Here is a 20634-nt window from a genome sequence, read left to right on the forward strand (position 1 = left end):
CTGAGAAATCTGTGGGTCTGTAAGAGTTTACAGAAATAGCGATGGATCAGGTCACGGAGAGATCTGAAAACAAGGGTGAAAATTATAAAATTGAGTTGTTGCTTAGCTGGGATTCAATATAGGTCAGGGAGAACAGGGTGATAGGTGGATGGGACTTGGTGTGAGTTAGAACAGGGCCAACAGGAATTTGGATAATGTCCAGTGTGTAGAGGATAACATTTCAGATGCTATCCAGCTGTACGTTGGTATAGACCAATCAAATCTAAAGATAACAAAAGCGTGGGCGAAGGCTTCAGCAGCAGATAAGCTGCAGCATGGAAAGTCAGGTCATGTTACAGAGGTAGAAAAAGGCAATTTTAGTGACATTGCAAATATGTTGGAAGCAAATCTCAGGGAGAGATAGGACATCAAGTTTCCTAACAGATTCATTCGGCCTCAGACAGTTGCCAAGAAGTGTGGAATCAGTGGTTAGGGAAAAGAGCTTATTCTGGAGACGGAGGGCAATAGTTATGATATTCTCCCTCAATATTTAAGTAGAGAAAATCTCAAATCATTCAATAGTGAATGCTGGACAAACCATCTGATAATGTAATAACATTGAAGGAATTAAAAGAGGTGATGGTGCAAAAGAACTGAATGCCATAAGCCAAAATGTTGAATCCGACGTGATTGTGGTTGATGTCAATGAGTGGGAGTGTGTAGATGAGAAATAGGAAAATCCAAGGATAGATCATGGAGGGCGGGGGGAGGGGGGGTGGTTGGTGGTGGTGGGGTTGGCTCACAGTGCCAGGAACCCGGCTTTGACTCCTGACTTGGGTCACTGCCCATGCAGAGTTTGCACATTCTCCCTGTGCCTGCATGGGTTTCCTTTGGGTGCTTTGGTTTCCTCCCACAATCTGAAAGACATGCTGGTTAGATGCATTGGCCATGCTAAATTCTCCCCTAGTGAACCTGAACAGGCGCCAGAGTGTGGCGACTAGGGGATTTTCACAGTCACTTCATTGCAGTGTTAATGTAAGCCTACTTGTGACACTAATCAATAAGCTTCAAACTCCTTCTAAACTTCAGTGACCACCCACTTGCCATTCTGCAGACTATGTGGCTCTGCACAATCTCTAGCTATCAAGAAAATCCTGGGTCAGTGGAGTGCTTAGAGCCTGGCAGCAAAAAGAGAGAAGCAATGTCTAAGAGCTTGCAGAGGGAGTAGATTATTAAATGTGTACTAATTTTAGAAAGAAGGTGGGCATTAACTAGAGATTTACTTGTGACCTGGTAAACAGCAACAGACTGAAGCTGTGATAGTTGTGGAGGTAGATGTTTGTAATGTGAGTCTCTTTAAATACATGTGTATAAAGATAGGCTGCAGTTACATCCCTCATCACCCAGCTTTATGAAATAAAGCCTGCATTACGGGAAATCACAAAGGATCACAGTCGGGCAGGGGGAAACTGAGGGAGGAGACAAAGGGTCACAAGGAGGAGACATCTGACCATGGAATTGGGATGGGGGCAATGGAAGAGATTGCACTGGGTTTACTTGAGCAGCTTGGAGGAGGACCCTTACTTTGCCTGGGAGATAACTCGCTTGTTGGATCTGGCAGCTCCCACCTCACTTTAGTTGTCCACTTTTCTAAACCCAGGGAAACATGTCCATAGCTTTTCTGTTTAGAAATGTAAGAATGCAGCTTCTTTAACACATTATAATCACTGACCTACCTCTGGAGAGGAGGTAACTTAGTTGACATCAAACTCATTCTGGTGACAGATTGGGAATGTGCTTTACACTTTACACATTTCAGCAGCACACCTTCACTATCCCTTCTCAGCCTCTCCTTCATGTCATTCAGACGTTACCCCAATAGGTTTGGCATATGAACATCTCCCCCTTTGTCATACATTCATCCTCCTCGCTTCTAAATCCTGAGTAGTCTTGCATTTCCCCTGAGCACCTACCCACTACTTTATCTGTTAATCATCGATATATCACCTTTTTCTGTTACTAGGAATACACTTATTTTGTATTTCATCCTTAAAAGAGCTCCTTAGCAGAACTAGAATGCTTCAGCATGTATTCATCTATTTCAATGAAGATTGGTTTCAGCTTCCTTTATTTGGGTTTCACCTCACACAAACGACAACACATACTCAAGTTCATAAAATCATAGAAAGCCTACAGTGCAGAAGGAGGCCATTCAGCCCATTGAGTCTAATCACGCTAACCTATGCATCCTGGGACACTAATGGGCAATTTAGCACGGTCAATCAGCCCAACCCATATATTTTCAGAGTTGGTGAAAGAAATCCAACACAAGTCATCTAAAAAGCTCTATTTCATCCCTCATACCAACAAAGACAAGAAACCATCTTGTGATAAGACAGGAATTTACAGCATGTCATGCAATTGCTGCTCGCTCCATAACTATACTCAAAGAACATCAAACTTACTTCAAAGAAAGTGAAATGGGCAAGTCAGCCTTCATGGAACTTGCTTAACTTATTAAACACCATTTCCATTGGTACAACTCTACTTTTATCTCATCCATCAGCCACAGGCTTACTCACAGGAAGTCTTGGAGATCTACCAACACCACGTCAGACAGTGCCTGCTCATCAGTGACATTTGGCTGCCCTGACGCAAGAAGCACATTACCAATCATGCTGCATTGTCGGCCAATCAACACCATCAATGTTAACGCAAAATGACCTCTTCCAAACACAGTAGACTGACAAATCAGAAGAATGTTCCTGCACATAATTCCATCCCCACTATGTACAACTACTTCTTTCCTTAGGTCCAATCGTTCCTCCAGGCACTGTAAGCTGCCTGAAATATTGGGTGCCTACAATTTTTCTAGGGAATGCTTTTAAGATAACAACTGCTCTTTTCAGAACAAAATTGTAATTGTAAAATTGTCTTACTTAATGTTACCACTCTCACCACAAGGATCTTCAAACAACTTTTATTCTACCCTCGCATCAGTTATTTGCTCTATTTCATTTGCCAAAATCAAATTAAGAAATGCTTGTTCAGTTAGAAACAAACTGATTTAGAAAGTAATTTTGGATACATTCTAGAAAGCTTTCCCTACTTTGACCACCAGTGATAGCTTTATCGCAGAATGTTTTCTATCCCGTACATTGTTGCTCAGGAGGTCTTGTGGCATAATGGGTAATGTCCCTGATTCTGAACCAGAAGCTCTGGATTCCAGTCCCACCCAAGGTCTTGATGGCCAAGGAAAGTGCATTCATAACGCAGCCAAACAAGTTGAATGATAACCTGCAAAATCCTTCTAAAACATGCCAATGGCAGCCTGTAAGAGTGTGACAGACTCCTGCTCAGCCACACTTGATGTGAAGTAGTGCCCCTCAAGCTATAAGCCTCTCGCAACAGATTGCTAACCTATCCCAGAAAAAACCTTGCGATGGGAACAGATGAAAGTCTGCCTTATGCACCACTAGGTGTGGGAAGAAAAACAACATGGCAAAATATTATTGCCCTGATGTTCTTACATATATGTGTTCATTGTAATGAGAACTAAAGCAGATACACCCCGCATTAAAAATGAAGACTTGTGGCCTGCAAGTGCATCAAAGCATATAAAGGAATCCTTTGTGGCTGACTTCAGTGTGACGTGCAAAAATGATCAGTTCACTGTGTATCATAGCAATCCACTTGTCTGAGATATGTAGCTACAATATAACTGTATAGCTGTATAGCAATTTAACTGTGGTTAGCACATGAAAAGGCAATGTCTGGTCCTATTCTCAACCTGATAGTTGCCCTCATTTCTTTGAAAAAAAATGACTGACACAGCTTCAACTGCTTTATACTCATGTTGACCTCACCACTCTGCAAACAAAATTATACTTTGCTTGAGGCTTGTTAATTTAAAATCTGTATACTTTAGTCCTGCATTCAAAACCCGAGTCAATTTGCTTATTTCCATTGCATCATTAATGCTCCTCAGCAAGTTTAAGAGCTGGATCATGTCCTTTTCCAATGAATACAAAAAAGTAAATTCATTATTTAAAGGCCTAAATCCCAGACCATTTGTACCACACCTCTTTCAACCTTCCCAACATGGTAACATGCTCGTCAAAAATTATACCTGAAATTTGTCAATGATTTAATGCAATAAACCTTAATATTTCTCTGTCCTTTTGACATTCTCCAACTCCAGTTCCAACAAGAGCAATCCTAAAGGGCCAGAAAATAGACGGGGACTTGAATACGCTGAAATGCTATAAACCCCACAACTGTCTCATCCATCCCACTCTGGCTTAGAACGAAAAGTTTATTTTGTGGCTTCCTATGTCATGTGAGCCTCAGTCAGCTGTCTTTAACTGTACTGCTTTCCTGCAACTGCTACATACCTGGGGGAGGGGTGAAAAAGATAGGTGTCACTGTCATTGTTGAGAGTATGGGCAGGATAGTCAGAATCACAAGCCTGATGAATTTCTATCCATTGCTATTAATTGCTGCAACAACATTTGGAAAGAATACAATGAGGTGGGGGGCGTAGGGGGGTATTTTTCAAATACTATCAAAAATGGCAACTGCACCACTCTACCATTCCTTCCAGCAGTGTCAGATGGGCGACAGTGGTGTTACTTTTAATTGAGGCCGGTGGGTTAGAATGGGTGGATTCAGTTCAAGCCTCCATGGGAGTGTCTTTTTTACCCCACAGCCCACCCAGGCAAAACTCCCCCAACATAATCAATCCTATAGTGACAGTAATGTAAATCCAAACAAACTAAAGCAACCTTTGAGATGGCTGCATCTGCTCACCAAACTGTATTTGAAGAAAGGAGTCAAATCAATTGGGACAAATGAGGTGCATTAACTCGCTGTTGTTGTCATAAAAGATCATGAGAAAGTGAAGGACTGCATATTTATAAAAGAATAATTTAGCATTACATTGTAACTCTCATTCAATAGTTTTCCATTCGAGGAATGATTCTATGCTTATTCACTGTTTAATAAATTCAAGGGCAGCATGGTGGTACAGTGGTTAGCACTGCTGCCCCACATTGCCAAGGACCTGAGTTCAATTCCAACTTCGGGTGACTGTGTGAAGTTTGCACTTTCTCCCCTTGTCTGTGGGTTTCTTCTGGGTGCTCTGGTTTCCTGCCACGTTCCAAAGATGTGCAGATTAGGTGGATTGGCCATGCTAAATTGCCCCTTAGTATCAAGGGTAATAGCAGTGTAAATATGTGGGGTTACAAGGATAGGGCGTGGGTGGGATTGTTGTCAGTGCAGGCTCGATGGACCGAATAGTCTCTTTCAGTACTGTAGAGATTCTATTCTGTGATCTAAATAGTGTAAACTCGAAATTAAGTCTGATGTGATGCTCAAAGGCTAAAGATAAATCCTGTGAAGACACTGGGCACATCACTGAAAATGTACTTTCAGGCTTACCTAGGTTTTACCAATAACATCCAGAGTTGGGATTCAAATATATGTATGAATCCAGGAGAGTAAAAGTGATCCAAAGAAAGAAGGATAGAAACAAGCTAAGACTTTGACAGGCACATGAAGCTAAATTTGAAAGAAGCAGAGTATTATGGGTATTTCTTCCTTAATTCATTCACAGGATGCAGGTCTCTGATTCCACTTGAGGATACAGTGGTGAGCCACCTTCTTGACGACCGAATCTTGCGCTAGGTCACATCAGAGGTGACAGAGTGCCAACCATGCTGTACCTCAAAGATTTTGTCTCCGTTTATATCCCACCTTGTCCTGCATGAGAGCAGGAAGTTTGTCAGTGAGTGTAATGCAATTTTTTTAGATATGTTTGGCATGGTTGTATAGCTGGCAGTGACTGTGAGAGTGGCCATTCAGCACTCGGAATGCAAAGGTGAGATTAACAGATACACACCATGATTGATATAGATTATTGGCAGGTGAATGATGGTGGTGTCACTTGAACAGTATGTGAGGCTGATGGGATAGTGCAATTGAAAATGCATTACTGACCTTAAACAACCATCTTTGGTGATTAAACATTGAGGCACAGCATCAAGTTCTGAGGGGCTTGACACCAAGAATTAACTGTAACAGGCGTCTAGTCTTCACAGTTCGTCTGGAGGACCTGGAGCCTCCATGTGGATAAATCATATCGCTCCTCTTCTCCATCTCCACCAAGGTATCCAGTGCAGTATTAGTGAACCTTAAAGCATGCTCTCTCCCCTGTTGAGCGATAATTCATTCTTCCTGTTGGGATGCTCTTCCACGAACCATTCCAGCACGTGCTGCAGCCAGAATGCATGTTCCTTTTACATAGTGCAGGCTACCTTTAAGACATGCTGGCCTTGCACAAAGTTGGACTCCTTGCTGAAGCATGCAGCTACCAAACAGTTTTTTTAGCACTGGCTGTTTGCAACAATCATGCAAATTAGTAGGCAGCATAAACTTGACGTGCTGTCAGCTTTGGAAGCAACAGGGGCATATTAACTACACATCACGATCCCAATATGTGATTTCGGGAGAGAGGGACATGGTCAAACTTTTCTCTATCATGTAATAGGCATGAAGAGATTAAATTCGAGATGAATAAGAAGCTAATGCAGCACCATATTTTTTTGGATAGACAAAAAAAAATATATGGAGAGTAAATCCAGAATGTGAGGGTGCAGATTGTGAAGCTCTTAATTCTGCTTGGATTAGTTTAGTTAAAAAATTAATGAAGGAGAGAATATTTATCATTTTGAATTATTAGCTAATTAGCTGAATGAAATTAGTTGTAAAATGTTACATTTTTTTCCCAATCTGATGGATGGCAGAAAGTATTAAACTGTAAAATATTTCTTAATACCTGTGACTTGTATCATGAAAAATTTGCAGGAATACCAAGAAAAGGCAGCATGTGATACAAGGTGAAGTGCTCTCGCACAGAACCAGTACAATGTGCAAATGGCTTCCTTCTGTGCTGTAAGCATTCCATGATTTTATACTTCATCAACATCATCATGTGGACAGCACACTGGCACTGGTTAGCACTACTGCCTCACAACTCCAGGGACCCGGATTTGATTCCAACTGTCTGTATAGAGTTTGCACGTTCTCCGGTCTGCTTGTGTTTCCTCCAATGCTCCAGTTTCTTCCCGTGGTCCAAAAATGTGAAAGTTAGGTGGATTTGTCACACTAAATTACGCCTTAGTGTCCCAAGATGGCTCAGTTAGATTAGTCATGGGAAATGTGTAGGGTTACGGGGACAGGGCGGAGGAGAGGGCCTGGATGAGAGTAGGTACAGGCTCAAGGGGCTGAATGGTCTCTTCTACACTGTAGGGATTCCATGATTCTGGTCTTGCAGATGTGGAACCTTGCTTTGGGCAAATTGGTTGCTGTTTTTCCTAAATAGTATGGTGACTATATATAAGCATTTTTGGAACATCCTGTGGTCATGAAAATCACTATGTAAATATAAGTACTTATTTTAAAGTCTAAAGTATGCAGGTAAAGATTAAAAAATCCACAATCCACAACATCATGGTATAAGTGGATCAAGGGAAAAATAGTAGCATGTAAATCACTTCTAAATTCTTTAATATGGCAGGTTTTGAATACGCAAGATCATTAACTGTGTACATAATGTGCTTATGGACAAATAACATCCACCATCAGATTTATCCCACAACTATTGAACTAGACTGCAATTTTAGTTAAATGATGCATCAATATTTAATAAGCTAGCAGAAGCAAAACACTGTGGATGCTGGAATTCTAAAACAAAATGCTGCTAACTCTGAGCAGGTCAACGAACATCTGTGAAGAGAGAAACAGGGATAATTGTTCAGGTTGATAATGCTCATCAGGATTGTTTTTAAACTGGCTTAGGTTTCAAAGTATTGATCATGAACAATTCCATCTCTGAACATTTCCTTTACTCCCTCGTCATCTACAGCCCCTGCCTGTTTCCAGCCATTTTGCACCCTTACCCTCTGCGCTGAGGGAAATGGCCCTCATTCCCCTCTCAACATCATTCTCCCAATCTGATTCTTTCTTCAAGTCCTCCAATTATTATTTATGGCTTTATTGCCTCAGTAAACCCACTCAACATCAACTTTATTTTTAACTCTCAATATCTTTTGTTCCCATTTAATTCTGCATGGCCTTCCATGTATCTCTGCTGGCACTACAACAATCTGGACAATGTCAGATTTGAGAGTAGCAGGTTAGATAACACATCAGTCCATAAATGATGCATGATCAGCATGATCATGCACAATTAAACCTGACTTTTATCTCCTCACTCTCTCTACATCAAATCCTCTCCCTACTCCAGCCCAGCATCAACCCAGTTTAGAATGGTAACTTCAAAATCTTTGTCTTCCAACTTTCCATGACTGTCTTTTCCATCATCACCTCTTTTGGCAAGTCCAAGGCACCATGGGTTTCAACCTCCAAAAATAAGACCATCTACTCATCTGTCTCCCCTATCCACTGTTTTCCCTTATTACAAGCCAACTTTTATGTTCCTTATCCTCATCCTAAACCTACAGCATTCATGTGATTTCTCCTCTATCTTCACTTGCCCTCATTAACATCATCTCTTCCACAAGTCCTATTACCTCCTGCCTCCACTTTGCATTTAGCATCTGACCTTCTAACTCAAACTCAAACTCTTGGATGTGCAGATGATTTGTTGCACAAGCCCTTTCCATTTTTTTTGCTTTTAAGTAAAATAGCTGCATTGTGTGGTAACTTACTGATTGTTGTGCAGTCATGCACTTCAGGAGAAGCACTGATCTTGTTCCTCACTTCTGCCCAGTGCTGTCATTCATTGTCAACATTTTCTTTCTTTCCAGTGTTGTTCCCTTTGAACATGATGTGGCCCCTTCTTCTCAAGAAGTCCATCTTTGGTCCCTCCGCTTTCCCAACTGCTACTCCATTTCTAACCCTCACTTTTGCTTGAATGTCCTCCACTACACCTCCATCTCTCAATTCAAAGCTAATCTTTCTCCATGTTTATTCATTAGCCTGATGTCCTCCCTCTCCATAGCATGGAAACTGTCTTGTTCAAAGTTATAAATGACATTCTCTGTGAACTCCAACATTTACATCACAGAAGAGGGTGATTATGTCTATATCACCTTCAAGTTGGAGGAGTTCAAAATTCAAATTTAAATGTCCCATAGATTTGAGTTTTCCTCTGCTTCAAATACTTACCTATGCTTGCCTTACATCTCTGCCTCAGCTGTTCCTTGTGCCAAAGTTTGATTCATCACATGATGCCAGCTGCTATGTATGTAGATGATACCTATATTTACACCTCTTTCATCAACCTGAATTTCAGGACTGTGTGCTTGCTATTGAATGTCAAGTCACACAATGAAACACACTCATGTCTAGAAAGACCAAAGGATTCGTGACCAATTCTCATTGGAAATCATAATCATGATCCTGTAATTATTTTTCAAGGATAATCCACCTAATCCACACATCTTTGGATACCAAGGGGCAATTTTGCATGGTCAATTCACCTAACCTGCACATCTTTGGAGTGTGGAAGGAAACCGGAACACCTGGAGGAAACACAGACACGGGGAGAACATGAAAATTCCATACAAACAGTCATCCCAGGCCAGAATTGAGCCCAGAATCCTGGCATTGTGAGGCAGCAGTGTTAGGTGCTGCGCCACTGTGCCACCCATTATGCTCTTCACTCTTGCTGTTCCTGCAAACTAAACTGAATAATCCAAAAACTTCAAGTGCTGTTTAACTTAACTCTGAGCTTCATATCTTACATTACCCAGATCAAAATAGGTCTTATTCGTGAAACTGTCACCTCGACACTTGATTTCTCTAATGTTCTGCATGTCAGAATGCTGAACTGTGCTCTGCACAAACTCCAGTTCCTCCAGGAATGCTGCCACTCAGCTTCTACTAAATCTCACTCATCTTTCACTCCTGTATTTACCAAGAATCACAGGCCCCCATCCCCAGAAACACCGACCTCAAAACTCCCAAAACTAACATTGTTCTGCATGGCTTCACCCCATCCATTTGCAACTTCCCTGAGACTTACATCTCAGTTTGACACTCTGGGGTCAATTTTCCTTTTATCCGTGATAATAACAGGGCAAAATTGGCCTCAAAATGGAACTGATGGCTTTTTTGTCCCATTAACAGCAGGCCAGCAATAGTTTGAAAGGGGTCGTCCACTGTCTCACAGAATCAGCCTTTTTAATATGCAAATCAGGATTAAAAACCTCCTCAAAGCCTACCCCTCCAACTTCCCCTTTGTATTGTCCACCCTGACCCATTTGCACCGCTCTTCCCCCACAACATCTGTGTAACTCATTTCCCAGTTTTCTTTTTGGTGCTTTACAGTAAGCCTTTCTTATGAAACTTGGCATTATATAAGTGCACAGAGGCAAAATACTGAGGGTGTTGGAATAGAAAATACTGGAAGTATTCAGCAGTCAAGTAGGGTCTGTGGAAAGGGAAAAAGAGTTAATGTACAGAATGTTTTTTCACCTGAGGATGAGGGAGGCAGGCCTGCAATTGACCAGCATGCTGGTCTCCCGCCATGGACCAACCCCCATCCCGCCCCCTCCACGGGCCATTTTCATTTTGGTAGAATCGGGACTGGGGGGGGGGGGCGGGGGGAGGGGTGGTGGGTAGGGAGTAAGCTGACCTCTACCTAGTTGCAAGCAGCAGGTAGTTCATTTGACCAACTGAAGGGAATTCTGCAGTCAGAGGTGGCTCTCCTGTTGACGTTGAAACACGATGGAGACAACCAGCAGCAGACCTGGCAGGGGGAGCCACACTCCATCCTGGCACCCACCATAGCCAATGGGTCACAGCTGCAGCTGTTGACTATTTGGTGAAGGGGCTGGTCTACCATGCTGGAATTTATGAATTTAAACACTTATAGAAGCTCTTCAGAGCACATCATAATTTTGGCAGATAGTGCCCAGATCTACTTTTGGAGCTCCACCTCTGACAGTGGGACTGCTTCTCTTTCAGTGCTGTTGGGCCACCTATTAGCCACCCACAGCCCTATAATCATTAGCACCATCCTTAGTTGGAAATCGAGCACTTGTTGTCTTGCCTGTTTAAAAATGGTTCCAGGTGTCAGGCATTAATGTGATGCAGGACCAGGTCCCAGAAATTCACCAAGTCAGGCTTCTAACCCCAAAACAAAAATTCAACACACATTTCAGCTCTGCAACCTTTCACCAGAGTTAAGGTGAAGAACAATCAGAGAGACCTGATCAGACCCCTCTTCTCTCCACAACTGCAGCCAGACCTGTTGGGTATTTCCAACATTTCCATTTTCCAGCAATGTGAATTGCTGCTGAACGTTTGTTAATTTACATGAGTGTGATTCATTAAGCTGGACCTGTATATTCTGATACAAAAATGTTTTCTTATACTTACTTTTTGCAACCAGTTCTCTCTCAGTTTTCTGATCTTCTCGATTCGCATCAAGCCACCTGTCAGTTCAATGAATTATTAATAATGTCAAAGGTTGTTGCAACCTATAGGATGTTTAAATTTGGTGCCCGATTCCGCAATTTAGGGCCATTTTTTTAGTTCATAGTGTACCTGTTGCAAATGAACACGTCTTCAAACTCCTGATTATTCTCTTCATAGTTAATGACGACTTTGTCAAGGAACCATCCACTAGCTGCAGAAAAAAGGTATTTCAGTTTAGGTCTGCTAATTGTTACTTGTGATCGTCACACACATTATCAAGGCTGGTGAATGCATTCTCACCACATGTCCCATATACTCACCAACTACAAATCACTGCTCAATGAGCCATGCCCCCCCTCCCCACTACACCCCCCCATCACAACCTGGCACTATTCACAGATTCACACTTAACATTCACATACTCCATCTCACCCACACACATGAGTGTGTGAGGCTGGCACCTGTCACTAGTGCCAGCCTTACGCCCACCTCTTCCAGCCTACACATAGCTCCAGCTAATCAATTATTGCAGTCACATCAAACTAACAAAGTGTCGCAATCACTGAAATTTTGCCTTGTCTCTTGCGGGAAAAGTAACTTCAAGGAGAACCAGAACAGCTGGGGTGTGTGGCGGTGAAGGGGGGCGGGGGTGGGGGCGGTGGGAGAGACGGCAGGGAAATGTGGGACACCGTCAATGCCATCTATCATGCTTTAAGTGGCTCCATAGTTCTTGCTGTTGACCCACTCTGTTCATTGATCAAAGGGGAAAATTAACTTTCTACATAAACCTTGGCCCAGATCAGCTAACCTCTTGTTTCTCCAGAAAGACAGAAGACAGTGGATTGGCTAATAAGCATAGGATGAATACATAGTGGCTGTTGTCAAGATAGCAGGCATTCACCAACCTGATATGCAGAGCGGCTGTATTCCAGCTGCACATTTATTGAATGGAAACTGTTAGGAACAGGGAGAGATGTGAGATAACGTTTTTCCTTTACTTGCCTCCCTCCCAGCTGACCGCAACTGATGTCATTTTTGAGTGTTTTAACCCTTTTGAGTGCCGTGACTTTAAAGAACAGACACAAGCAGAATCTCCAATAAGTGTAAATCAAAAGAAATGATAAATGTTTATTTTCACAACATCAAAATGTAAATGCAACATATCCACTCCCCAAACACATACAAAGTCTTTAGGATGGTGGTTGAAAAGTTGCAGGCTTCAAGGATTCTGTCATGATTGACAGCAGACAATGGATGCTGGAAGTTCCTGGATGTTTTGAATGAAATTGTGGTTGTGTTGCTATACTGAAAAAATATAATCCCTCAGCTAAAACAAATTAACCCTCCTTCTCTGCCTAAGGTGACTGTCTTTTGGAGGCAGTGTCCTTTCCTTTATCCTGGTGAAATCAGTTCTCTGTCAGCGTTAGATCTAGACTCCCTTGCTGGGCTGCTCTTGTGGATTAGTGAAATTTCAAACCCCTCTCCAGTCAGTTTCAGTTTTGTGATGGCAGAATCGATGTCCACACAATGGGTTGAATTCAATGAAATTGACACACAATCGGAAAGGGTGGGGGTGGTTGATAATTGATATCCCACCATCATGGGTCAGCAAATCTAGCAAGCATTATAATTCTAAATCTTTTCCATCTGAATGGTGAGGAGTAGTCAATTAGTTTCCGGGATGGTCATCTGCATTTTAAATAAATTCCCAGAGGCATGTTGTCATTGTCTGTCTCAGCCTGATGTGAAGACACCGGCATTGGACTGGGGTAAACACAGTAAGAAGTCTCACAATTTCAAGTTAAAGTCCAACAGGTTTATTTAGTAGCAAACACCACCAGCTTTCGGGGCTCTGCCCCTTGGTCAGGTGAGTGGGGAGTTCTGATCACAAACAGGGCATATAAAGGCACATGCTCAGTTTACAGAATACTGATTAGAATGCAAGTCTTTACAGCTAATCAAGTCTTAAAGGTGCAGACAATGTGAGTGGAGATAGCATTAAGCATAGGTTAAAGAGATGTGTATGGTCTCCAGACAGGACAGTAAGTGAGATGTTGCAAGCCCAGGCCAGTCATGGGGGTTGCAGATAGTGTGACATGAACCCAAGATCCTGGTTGAGGCCGTCCTCATGTGTGCAGAACTTGGCTATCAGACTTCACTTCGAGGAGTTTGGATCACCACATCCAGGCGCAGTTTAGATATAGCCACAGGGGAGTATGCGTGCTGTGGCAGGCTGGTTAGCGGCCTCAGTTCTCTGGAGCTGAATACCAACTTCAAACACCAAGTGAAACACCTCTCACTGAACCTTAACATTAAGTCAAAAGCACCTCCCGTAAAATCTCCAGACAGGCCCTTTTAAACAGCATTGGCACAAGAGCTCAACTTACAACTGAATCCTTGATTAAAAGAAATTATATGCAGATTAATTCAGTGGGCCAATGTGGTCCAAATTTCAGGGAAAAGGGCATCTTACCAGCTGCTATAGCTGTATGACATCATGATCTCACTAGTTCCGTTGCTTCTAGTGCTGGCAGGGCATTTCCAGGCGAGTGCCCTTCTCAAGCTGGAGTGCCATGCAGGAACTGGCTGGCGATGCAGTATGCTTTCTCAGGAGAACATTTGGCTTCAGTAGCACTGTTGTTACTGATCCAACATCCATGCCTGATATACTAAAGTATTCATTACTAGAATATTGTGAAATATCCAAATTACAAGAACCACTGAAATTAGTAAAATAATAATACTCTTTTCTCACATCATATCTTTTGTAAGGCATGAGTAATGATGTGAAATCCTACTCACATGGGTGGCTTACGTGGATTATAGAATTAGTAATATCAAACTGAGTATTAAATAATAACTAAATGCAAGGATGAAATATATTATTCCAATGAACTAGGAAGATCTTCCGGATATGTAAAATCAAGTTGCAACCATAATTATATCTCAGATTATTAGAGCAACGAGTAAGCCCTTCATCTTTCTCTTCATGCCCTGGATATTTTTAATTTGTTTAATTATACTCAGAAATTATCTTGGACTAATCCAAGAAGAAGGAAAGGGGTTAGATTCCCAGCAGATCCAACTATTTGACAAGGTTCCTTGTTTCACCTTCCTCAGGTTGCCAGTGGGTGATCATTTGGAGGAATGCCCAGAAAAAACTGATGCCCATTCCTGGTGCCTGGCCCACTTAGATGGAAGCACCTAAAAAGGGTATATAGTAAAGCTATGGATATCAGAAATGAGTGATAGCTTTGGTTTGCAACTTCCCAAAGATTTTCAGGTTCAGTGGTTTTTTGCCCCCAATTTTGTCTAGCAGTCCAAAGGTTTAGAAATCAATGGTCATAACAGGACTGTAGGTGGAGATATTGGGAAAATGCAGATTGCTGAAGACAGAATTAAAACATCACTGACACACATGTTGAGTTTATTCAATAATAACTAACAGATGAGAAGCATGAGTTTGATAATTATCAAGACTGTATTTCACCAGGACTAATCCAAATTCATTTATTTTGCCCTCTAGGACGTTCATACATGTAGTAACAGTTTCTGAGCATGTCTAATGACAATTCCTAAAAGACCTCATTCATTCTAATGGCATACTGTTTTATAATCCCCATAGAGACCAATAACATTAAAAAAAATCAAACTTCCAGCTTATTGCTGAAAGGATAACCCAACTAGATTTTATCACTTTTACTGCAATTAGAAGCAATGTTGATTAGAAACTATTTTACTTCACAACTTATACTTCAAAATGCAGAACAAAGGCTTCCCCTTTTACTTTTAATAGAACCAGGAATCTCTCACTCCAAAGTTTTTCCACTTGTCATCATTTGCCAATCACTAAATTGGTGCCTCTGGTTCTTGATCCTTCCACCAAAGGTGGAAGTTTTTCTCTATCTATTCTGTCCATACTTTTGAGCACCTCCATCCAAACTCCTATTAGTCTTCTCTTCTCCAAGCAGAACTTCAATTATGAAGATAGATTGGAGAAGTCAGAACTGTTCTCCTCAGAGAAAAAAAGAGATTGAGAGAAGAAATAATAAAGGTATTCAAAATCATGAGGGGCCTGGATAGAGTATCTAGGGAGAAACTGTTCCCACTCGTGAAAGATTTGAGAACAAGAGGGCGCAAATTTGAAATAATTAGTAAAAGAAGCAAAAATGAATGGAGGAGAAGCTCTTCTACAGAAAACATTTCGGGTCTGGAATGCATTGGCTGAGAGTATAGTCAAGGCAGGTTCAGCTGACACATCCAAAAGGGAATTCGACATTTATCTGAACAGGAAGAAGGGTTACAGGGGGAAGGTGACAGTAGCCAGATTTAAAGTGGAACAGCAGCCTTCAAAGATAAAACAAACATCTGATCTCATTTTAATGCAGTTTAGGAATCGAATTCATGCAATTTTGAGCAATTTGCACAGCAGTCAAGCCAAAGAAATCCTAAAGGGGTTGGTGTGAAATCCTGGGCTGGATTAACTGTTAAAGGTGGAGCAGAAGCTTTGTTTAAAAACATCATTTGGAAAACCGGTAGAGATTTCGGATTGCAAACTGTTAAGGGATATATGGCTTTCTATTCCATTACCTAAATGTTAATCAATACAGTGAATAGTTGAGGACCCAATACAAATCCTTATAGAATGTCACTAATCCAATTCTGCTAGTTAGTATACCTGTCCATCTCTACTCTCTGTCTTCAGATGCTCAACTAATAATTTGCCTTCAAGTCCAAGAACTTCACCTTTAACTAACAATCTCTGATGTGGGACTTTATCAAATGCCTTCTTGGAATTAATGTAAAGGATTGATAAATACCATATTCAAATGTTAAATAAATTTCAGTTTGAGATATATTCACCATGGCTTGTCTGAGAATTCCCACTCTCACCAAATTTCCAACCTTTGCATTCTCGTTATGATGCATGGCTTTTAAAACCACTCTGTACATCAGCAGATATGATTTACTTCATACATTTTTTTGAACCATGCATTTATTTTAAACACATTAACAACTGCTCCAAATGGGACAGTGATTGAGTTAGAAACAGCATATATAGAAAACTGAGCACTCACATCTAAATTTATAAATTATATTATTACTCCCTTATATCAGTAAGACAGCATAAAAATTACAGCTGGAAATAATATCATCACAATTGTCTTTGCGATTATTTTCCCCTTGTATGATAATCAAGTGTAAGAATTTCCAGCACTGCCCACTGCCGGGATTGTCCGGTCCCACCGAAAGGCAATGGACTTTTGGCTGTCAAATCTCCAACAGAGAGTCCCAGCACAACTGTGCTGGAAAATCCCAGTCCAAGTGTTCAAAAATGGGGAAATTATACTGTACCTGCTTTCACACCATCATGGCCAATTATAATCTTTTTAATCATTCCAACAGAAACTGCTTCAATGGTGAAGGTATCCATCTGTGAAATAGAAAAGTGATTTTCATTAGGTGTAATATATTTATTGGGAAATGAATTGGATGAAACTATTTTGTAGATCCTAGCTGGTGGCAATAAACAATCAAATGTTCTGTTGATCACAGGAACTGTGAGCCTTCTACTCTTCCAGGCAGTCTTCATTGCCTTAGACCTGTGCTCTCTTTAAGTGCAGTTAATTGCCACAGAAGAAACAAAACGTCTGAGTGGATAATCTCTCTCTCTCAATCTATATCTTACAAGTTCGAGTCTTGTCTGACATTTGACTATCCACTGGCTGCAAGCAGCGTTTTAAGAATCAACCCAGCAGACGCTGTCTCCAGAAGAAAAGATAAATCATCCATCATGATCCTGAGATAGTCTCGACATTGAATTCAGAAACCACTGAGTTCCATCTGAAACCATCCAAGTTATCAATCTACAAGATCTGTGTGTCTTTCAACCTAATGTGTCTGTGTGCATGTGTGCGCATGCGTGAGTATGCATGCATGTATGTATGTTAAACACAATAAATGTAATTTTTCGCAACTCACAAGGTCATCCATCTGTGTGTATCCTTTACAGTCACAGCACTCAAACAGTTAAATATTCTGCATTGCCAAGTGTTTTCTTCAAAATAAAACCATCACAGTCAAACCAAGTCATAGCAATTGGGATTTCAAGACAAATTGCTGAACTTAATAAGAAACTAGCAATGAGTGGTAGTTAAAAGTTTGGGTCTACAAGAAACATATGGAATCTAAATGTAAACAAGTCAGAGCATGAAAAAATAGGAAAGAATAAAATAAGCAAGGACAATGATGGAAAGGTAACAACTAGAATTACTGTTGAAAAAAGAGGTATGCTGCCGAAAATTTTCAACTTGCACCATCAGGAAACAATTTGCATGAATATCAACTGTGAAGACAGCAACAATTTATACTGCATGAAATGACATTACTGATTGGTTAGCAATTGGACCCTCATCAAAATAAATATTGTCTTGGAGAATGCACCATGGAACAGTTAATTGTCAAGTTCCACATGGAGATGGGATTAGTTTAAAGAACAGAGAGATTGCCCTGCAAGAGCAGCACTTGCTGCTGGTGGGTCCCTGGGCCACAGGGGATTCCCAGGAGGGAAACCCAAACCACATTGGTACATTGAGGGCCTTATGTGCTCTTTAAGTGGCTACTTAAGGGCCTTAAGTGATCTATGAGTGGGAAATCTATTCTTGCCACCAGGCAATAGCACCAAGAGCCCTCGAGATCCCTAGCCCCCATCCTCTCCCAGATTTTGGCCCTCGCAGTGGGAGCCCTGCTGCCTACGTAAAGTTCAGCCCAAAGAGTACAGGGCAGGGAAGAAAGGGCACAACTGAAGGAATATATGGATGCAAGAGAGGGTGAAGTATTGGGAGGCACTGGGCAGGAAAATATTGGTACATGAAGTCCAAGAATGTGAGGAACACCAGGCAAAATTGTGTTTGATCTTTGGTGGGTCATGATTTTGGAAGAAATGCTGAACTCTTGCTCAATCACTCATGCTGTGTTACAAGTTGTTTGCCTAATTATTATAAAAATTGGGACCCAAAATGCCTAATGTACAATGTGTGCACAATATTCTTCTAGTGTTTTACACATTGCCTGATATAGGATGAACTGAATATCTGATACAGATTACAGACCTCAAGCATTTGTATCTGGTTTGTCAGGTAGCATCATATTATCAACTACAAATATCAATCAATGTTGAGAATGAAATTTTAAGTGTATTAAAAAGTGGAAAAGCTCAGAATTTGAAAACTGTTTCAAAACGTTTGATTATTGTGCAGTCAGGGGCAGGTTAAGGGGGAAGCTGAGTGTGTGTCAAATTTAAATAACAGGAGTAAGCATTTGTGAGCATTATTTGTTTGCACATGCAACCCAAAAGCCCAAACACTACATAAATTACACAACATTCACGAATGTATGTGAGAAAAAACATAAAAAGTAGTAAATTTTTACAAGTTGAAAACAAAAGTAAGTTCACAATATTCACATGTATTTGGCTTTTGTTAGGAAGTCACAGTCGTCGTTGCACTATTAAAGGAAAGAGTTTGTTTTCCACTCTTGAAATGCAGTTTAGATAGAATTGTTAGCACACAAGATGGCCATTCGGCCCATAATAGAATCCCTACAGTGCATCATGTCCATTGTTCAAATAGTTTAAATGAGTTTTCATAGCTGAAGTCAGATATCAGGATTATTACATGATTCCCTCAAAGGGATTAATGTTCATTGGGTCACAAAATTAGACATTTGTAGTTTCTATTTCATGTGGTCAAATTTCTTTACACATGGATTTGGAAATGGAATCAGGCTGAGAGTTTTTTAAGGGGTGGCTTTAATATTACTATCTAGGTCTGCCGCTGATATTCCGCATTGGTGTTCTATGCAGAATGTTCAGGTCTCTGAATCTTTAGATAATAAAGGATTTTGGAATCAGAAGCCAGTTTCGGTTACATGATTAACTGCAATTATCTACCCTGAATGGCTTAAAGTGAAAAACCATTGCTATACAATGTTGAGCTGTTGGAAATATTCTTGTTTATGTTAGGGGAAAATTAGTTAAATATTTCAAACAGAGGGAGGATTTGAGAAGAAGTTGTATGTTGTTTCAGTAAACAGCTGCTAGAGACATAATGATCTCCTGCGCTGTAAGCTTCTATCTTCTTTAACAGTGAATAATGGAATGTTTGCACAAAATATTCTGCACTGTTGTTTCTATATCACATCAGCATCATGATCTAACATTAATAATTGTTTGCTCATCAGGACTTGAGAATTACTGGAAAAAGAATCACTTTGTCAAAGGTTTTTGTTTTGCACTCATCAGGAAAATTTGCAAGAAAACCAAATATAAAGAGAACAACAATTTATACTGTACGAGAGCACAAAACATCATATAAAAGCAAATTACTGTGGTTGCTGGAATCTGAAACAAAAACGGAAAAATGTTGGAAAATCTCAGCAGGTCTGACAGCATCTGTGGAGAGAGATCAGAGCTAATGTTTCGAGTTTGGATGACTCTTCACCAGAACAGCCTTTCTCATAGACAACAGAGTACACTTTAGCTGGTAAGTGGACTCTGATAGGTAGAGATGTTGCTGTGGAGAACGCACTAGTTGATGGTGACTGACAATTAACTGTCATGCATTGTTTGAAGTTTAAGCCAGGCAGCTTGATTCTGATTGGTCAGGGCATTGACTTGAGGAATGAACCAGGGAATTACATGAAGTAATGAACACAATTTGTTTGTACATTTAAAACTGTTACTTTGATGTGTTACCTGTTCTTTCTGGAAAAGTATCCGATTATTTTGTGACTTGTGCAGTTTCCGTTGGCCTGTGTCTCCTCTTTCACCAAAAATGTTGATATAGACATTAGCATCTGTCTCTGCTCCAGATTTATTACCAGTAAACACATGGATATGATAAAAGAGAACTGTCCCATTAGAAAAAAGAAAAAGAAACTAATTAAAACAAGGAAACACAATATATAAGTGCCAAAAATCACATATTAAATTGATTCACCACATTCTACAGCATCTTTGAGAACTCTACAGACTAACCTTATTAAACAATATACACGGCATTTAGCTGTTCTGGTGGATTCCAACTATATTTTCTGCAGGAATTTGTTGCAATAGCCACTAATACTTCCAGGACATAGTATCCAGGCTTTAAATTTGAAATTTCTTTGAGGTCAACTAAGCCCTGGAACCTTCAATCATCTTTATAAGGC

The 20634-nt window shown here is 40.7% G+C and overlaps 1 protein-coding gene across 1 annotated transcript in view; it reads right to left on the reverse strand.

The window, feature by feature from the left end:
- The window catches only part of LOC145346377 (oxygen-regulated protein 1-like), a 208018-nt gene that overhangs the window by 23462 nt on the left and 163922 nt on the right, over positions 1-20634 (reverse strand). The window contains exons 29-32 of the mRNA XM_080193537.1: positions 20180-20334; positions 16780-16858; positions 11554-11635; positions 11386-11441 (exon numbers count right to left, since the gene is read on the reverse strand). Coding sequence (XP_080049663.1) covers positions 11386-11441; positions 11554-11635; positions 16780-16858; positions 20180-20334 — 372 coding nt within the window. The remainder of the gene's footprint in view (positions 1-11385; positions 11442-11553; positions 11636-16779; positions 16859-20179; positions 20335-20634) is intronic.

The sequence above is a fragment of the Carcharhinus amblyrhynchos genome, chromosome 8 (assembly GCF_965287045.1).
Source record: "Carcharhinus amblyrhynchos chromosome 8, sCarAmb.v2.hapA, whole genome shotgun sequence".
Taxonomy (NCBI): domain Eukaryota; kingdom Metazoa; phylum Chordata; class Chondrichthyes; order Carcharhiniformes; family Carcharhinidae; genus Carcharhinus; species Carcharhinus amblyrhynchos.